The sequence below is a fragment of the Schistocerca gregaria genome, chromosome 1, assembly GCF_023897955.1.
Source record: "Schistocerca gregaria isolate iqSchGreg1 chromosome 1, iqSchGreg1.2, whole genome shotgun sequence".
Classification (NCBI taxonomy): domain Eukaryota; kingdom Metazoa; phylum Arthropoda; class Insecta; order Orthoptera; family Acrididae; genus Schistocerca; species Schistocerca gregaria.
This window is the reverse complement of record NC_064920.1, coordinates 966927460-966933459: the sequence shown is the minus strand read 5'-3', so window position 1 is coordinate 966933459 and position 6000 is coordinate 966927460. Positions and strand designations below refer to the sequence as shown.

The following is a 6000-nucleotide window of genomic DNA, read 5'->3' as shown; positions in this document are numbered from 1 at the left end:
TCTGTACAAATTGTAAATAGCCTTTCGCTCCCTGTATTTTACCCCTGCCACCTTCAGAATTTTAAGGGGAGTATTCCAGTCAACATTGTTAAAAGCTTTCTCTAAGTCTATTTTACTATATTTTTTAAAAATGAAGGTTTTATTTTGACTCAACCTCGTATTAAACCAATCTTTCCGCGCAACTCAGCCACAACTGGTGTCGTCCCAGCACAGCGCCTGTTTCTTTGGTCTGTATTTACGTGGGTCACCTGCGCAGCTCTTGATGGGAGCAGGTGGTGTCGCGGGAGGGGGTTCGCGCGCGCGCGCCGCCTCCAGCCGCCGCGGGGGGCGTCGGCGTCGGCGCCAGCTGCTCCGGCGCGGCGTGGCGTCGCCGCAGTTGTCTGTTGCGTGTGGCGCGCGGCGGACAGCCGCCGAGAGATGCGGCCTGCTGCGACATGGGCGCCAACACTCAGCCCGCTCGCCGACGCTCCGCGCCGCTGCACCTTGCGCGTCCGCTGCCGCTGCTGTTGCCGCTCTCGCTGCTGCTGCTGGCCGTTCAGCCCGCCGCTTCCCACCACAGAGCAGGTGCGCAAACCAGCCTCTCTCACCACCTTCTTTTTTCCCGCGTCGTCTCCGCAGCTTCGAATATTCGCCGAAGAAAAATAATAAAACGCTAATTTTAAATTTATGGTATCTCTTCCGGACGCTGGTGGACATCGCAACTGTAGTATTAATAAGGTAGGGTGATCGGATTTCTAAAATGAGAATGTGGAATACAAATTAAAAGTTGAAATGAGTCGAAATTTTGTGGACGCTTTTATTAATACTCTCTCCATAGTAGATTCGTGTTAAACTAGTTAGTTTATGCGACAACTATACAGACCATCGCAACATTTGGTTAAAATTCGCAATAAAAATGCATCAAAATCCCTCGCATTACTGAGCGAGTAAATATTATATCGTTTCATTAATTTCACACGTAAACACATTACTTTAACATAACGAGGACTTTAACTGAGGCAGAAAATGACTATAGGTTAAATATTTTAAACATAGCTGCACAACAGCGACGGTTTCACGTAATAAAATTATAAACAGCAGACCAGTTGCAATGGATAAAGAAATTCTTAACCAAGGCTTCGACAAATATAAATTTGTCTTCTGCAGAAGGTAGCAATTTTACATTAGTAAGGACTAACGTAACTTCCCCGTTTTTACAATTTTCGGCATAGATCCATGTGTCCAAAATAAAATATAGCCCCAGAATTAGGGTGTGTCACGTAAATATAAAATAGCTCATGGATCTTACGGACTCGATTGTGAGTGACAAACCCTAATTCCATGGCTATATTTTATTTTTCACTCGTCGATCTATGCCGACAATTGTAAAAACGGCGATGGTATGTTAGTCCTTACTAATGTAAAATTGCTACCTTCTGAAGAAGACAAATTTATGTCTGTCGAAACCTAGGTAAAGAATTTCTTTATCCATTGCATCTGGTCGGCTGTTTATAAGATTATAGGTTACTTAATTTCACTCTCAATTGGTCCGTATGTTTCTCCGTGGATAGTTCCTTAAAAAATCTTTTTTGTCATATTTTGCAGAAGACTGTATGCCATTCAAGAGTTTAATGTTGTCAAACGGGATTTTATAAAAATCAACACATGAATTATCCTGGAACTGAATCTTTGTTATAACTATTTCCTCAATGACTGCGACACTAAACCTTTTCTTTTTGTTAGTTCGTCAATCATTCATGACGAGACCACTCTTTCTGCAACAGCGTTAGTGCAAAGTATAACTAGCAAAAACGCAGTAATGAACTGCAAATTCCTGCAGCAATTATCGTGAGACAAGGAATTTGAAAATTGTAGACTTTGCTCAGTTTGGTGTCTTTATTCTTTGGGTATGTCCACATTTGTTCTCCATTTGATTATGCTACATTTTAGTTAAACACACACTTTTCAAAATATACGGGATGGTTAGGGAAAAACGACGCAATATACGTCCCGTATGCCTTTGTCGGGACAACGGGACACTGAAGCTAAATAAGGAACGATCCCGCATAATACGGGACTCCTGGTCACTCTATAATGAGCTATTATGCTAGCAGAAACAGCAACCACTCGCGATTTATATTTTTCCACAAGTGAGTCTTTCGAATCACTCCAGGTTTTTATTCAAGTGATGGTTGTTTACAAACACCAGCTGGTGAACAATGTGCGGCTCTGGTGTAGTGTCATCACGTCTGCGAACACAATTTACAGGAAATATTCTAATGTACTATCATCGTGAGATATGAATCGTTATCATAACATATAAAAGAAACTAAAAATTTACGTACCAAATAACTGGGTTATAGACAGACTTAATGTTCACTTAAGTTTTGAACGTTTAAATCTAAACTGACATCTGAATATACTACACAAAATTCCGGGAAGAATGTTACGCTTGATAATTATAAATGGTTCTTGAAATGATATTTACTGTGAAGTTGTCAACATGTTAGTATCCTTTTAGATGGTCTAGCGGGGTTTCATTCCGTAAGTGAAAAACGCTTCCTTTGAGCCGTTTGCTAACATTTTATAACGCTTTGGTCCTGCGAACTTTACTAAACGTAAAGGTATAGCTCTTATACGGTACTTAGTTTGACATATAGAACGTTTATTCATGACCATAGTTTCTAACTAGAAAAATAGCGTAATTTATGTCAGTTTTTCTTTTCAAGGGACACAGAATAACTGTCATTTTGAAACGCTCTTATCAACTAATTTTTCGGTCCTGTTTTGTACGCTGTAATTCAACGAAGAAGCGAATTACTGCTTTGAGACGTATCTGTTATGTGTGCCAGGATATCTACAGATCACCACTGCAGGAAGTACCACAGATCCTTTGCTACACTCATTATCTCTAACATTGTGGTTATTCCTCTTAAGCTTTTATGTTTAAATGTAAAATGACAGCAAGGTAACGATATTATTTATGATGAAAAGTGTTCGAACGTTAGGGGATAAAATTGCGTGTATCACGTGTAAAAAGCAAACGAAGAGAAAGTGAACTACTTCATGTGGTTCCTCTGATACTGCAGTAGCAAAACCAGATTGACAACAAGTCTTAACGATACTGGAGGATACAGTATCTAATGTGAAACGTTACAGGTACCGGTAAGCAAGAAAATACAGTATTGCTTCTTAGCTATTTATTACATACCGTGAGTGAAAAAAATAGAAATAATGATTGCTAGACGTGTAACGAAGAATAACTGTAGCTGAAACCTCACTGTACGATGACACAGGGGTATCAGGTAGTGTTTGCTACAAGCTGATTCAGGATTTCAATGGCTCCCGCTGAGGCAGTTGGATTATTAGTCAAAAATATTGTTGATCCACTCATGTTTAAACTTAAGCGTTTATAACATAATATTACATACGGTAAAGCAAACATGGGTGATTCAGCATTGCAAGTGATAAGTTTATAAATTGTTTCAGTTTAGTAAAGTTAAGTAGTAAAACAATTAATTTAACATAGTTCTTTTTTCATTATATACGTAACTGAACGCTACGATTGTGACACTGTGTCATCTTGAGTCGTTATTATCACAATAACTGCAGTTAATGTCCAAATTTATGGTGTTTAAAAAATATTATTCCTCCCCCTAAATGAACTTTTCGATCCTCTCAACGTTTACATTCGTGTGTTGGGTATTTAAAAACGTTTTCGAGAACGGATTGCAGCACATTTCTCGAGTTTCATCGTGAAAAGTGCTTATGTCGGGTGACATTTACCAAAATAAGCACAATGTAATGCATACAGAAGAGTAATTTTTGGATGGAATTTACGAAAGTATGCACCTGTTTACTTGCACCGATATAATCACGACTATCGCATTTTTTTTTATCTATACAGGGTGTCCCGGAGGAACGGATAATATTTAGGTATGTGACAGGACCGGGGATTCGAAGCAAAGAAGTCTAGTGAGCGTGAGCTCTAAAGTGCAGTGAGCACTTCTTCATCGTGGATACTGTGAAAAAAATTTCTTCTTCTGCAAGCTCTCTGCTTTCCATATTTTGATAGATGGTAGTATGGACCAAATGAAGGAAAAAGATATTCAGTAAACTTGGATTCTAAAGTCCATACCTGAAGAGCTATGAGCACTTGTTCATCTTAGTTGCTGTGAACCACATCTATTCTATTGAACAAGTGCTCACAGTCCTTAAGGTATGCATTTTAGAGCCTATTTTACTAGGCAGTTTTGCTTCGAATGATTGTTCTTGTCATATCGCTGAATACTGACCATTCTTCCGGAGACATCCTGTGTAAATGTTATTTTCAGCACCGCCAAAACTCTTAATGTTGATCTATAGGTCCTTAAAAGGATACGGGAAGTTTCCCTCAATACAAATCTTATGAGAGGCATATTAAAGTGACTCGAAAGCTGGCTCGTGGAAAAACATTAGTTCATGCTTGCGAGAAAATAATTTCATGACATTCGATAAAAATACTTGCAGGTGATCCTTGAACTGTATAATTGCTCTGAATTTAAACGTCTGCATACATGTGTCTTTTGAAGATAATTTTTGAAGGAATATCGTCATGCCTCCTACCATAGTTTCCAGATATCACCACCATAACCACTATCACCACGTTAATAAGAACATCATTATCATTTTCATCATCAACAACATCATTTATAATCAGATGGATGTAAAGCAAGATTTCATGCAAAAATCGTGGCTGGTTGTGGCATCTCATTTTAAGTTTAAGTCACAATTTTATCGTTTAGCTACGTGTATAATAAAACAAAATAGGAATATGTTTCATCAGTTGTTTTTCTAAATAAAAACACTCATAGTGTTAAATGCTGAATTAAAAAAAATACTGCAAGCAATATTTACTTTAGCATATGAAATACCGTTATAAACTTGTAAGTTTCTACATCAATGGACTAAAAATATTTTTGAATGACTATTAATCCAACTGCCTCGGCAGGAGCTGCTGAGTCTGAATCAGCTTGTAACAGGTATCTACCTATCCCACTATGTCGTCATATAATGAGGTAATAGTTATATATATATATATATATATATATATATATATATATATATATATATATATATATATATATATATATACTCTTCGTTATATGTCTCCCTATGATTATTTCTTTTTCTTCCTTCTTCACTCACAATGCCTAATCCATAGCTGAGAAGGAATATTACATTTTCCTACTTACAAGTACCTATAAGGTCTCGTATTATATACTTTATCCGCCCATATCTTCGTTAACAGTTTTTGTCAATCTGATTTTGCTACTATGTTATCTGAGAAACCACATGAAGTAGCTCATTTTCTTTTCGTTCGTTTCTTATATCTGAGACACGCAGTTTTAGCCCTCGACTTTGAACAGTTTTCATCATAAATAATATCCTTACGTTGCTGTCATCTTAGAGGAATGATAATAATGCTTGACAACATGAGTGTAGTAAAAAAAATCTGTGTTATTTCCTGCAATGGTAATCTGTAGATATCGTGCCACAGGTAACAGATATATCACAAACTAATATGCTTTCTCGCTGAATTACAGCGTACAAAAAGAGGCTCATGTAACAGGTTGATAACAGCGGTTCAAAATGACAGGCATTCTCTGACGCGCGAAACGACGAACTGACGCGAATTACGCTTTTTTCCTGTTTGTAAACTCTGGCTATGAATAAACGTTCTATATGTCAAACTGGGTGGTATATAACAGATACGCTTTTACGTTAATGTAATGTTCACAGGACGATAACGTTATAAAATGTTAACGATCGACCGCAAGCAAGCGCTTTTCACTGACAGGATAAAACCGCATTAGACTTTCTAAAAGGACATTTGACATGTTGGCAACTTCGCAATAAATCTCATTTCATGAATCATCTTCAGTTATCAAGCGTAACATTCATCACAACACTTTTTGCACTATATACAGATATATATTTCAGTTTCACGGAATAATGAGATTTGAAACTATAATTACAATA

At 37.5% G+C, this 6000-nt stretch overlaps 1 protein-coding gene across 1 annotated transcript in view; it reads left to right on the top strand.

The window, feature by feature from the left end:
• The first annotated feature begins 342 nt into the window (after positions 1–342).
• Positions 343–6000, top strand: part of LOC126310439 (lachesin-like) — a 1054486-nt gene continuing 1048828 nt past the window's right edge. The window contains exon 1 of the mRNA XM_049992112.1: positions 343–564. Within this exon, the coding sequence (XP_049848069.1) occupies positions 435–564 (130 nt within the window). The 5' untranslated portion in view covers positions 343–434. The remainder of the gene's footprint in view (positions 565–6000) is intronic.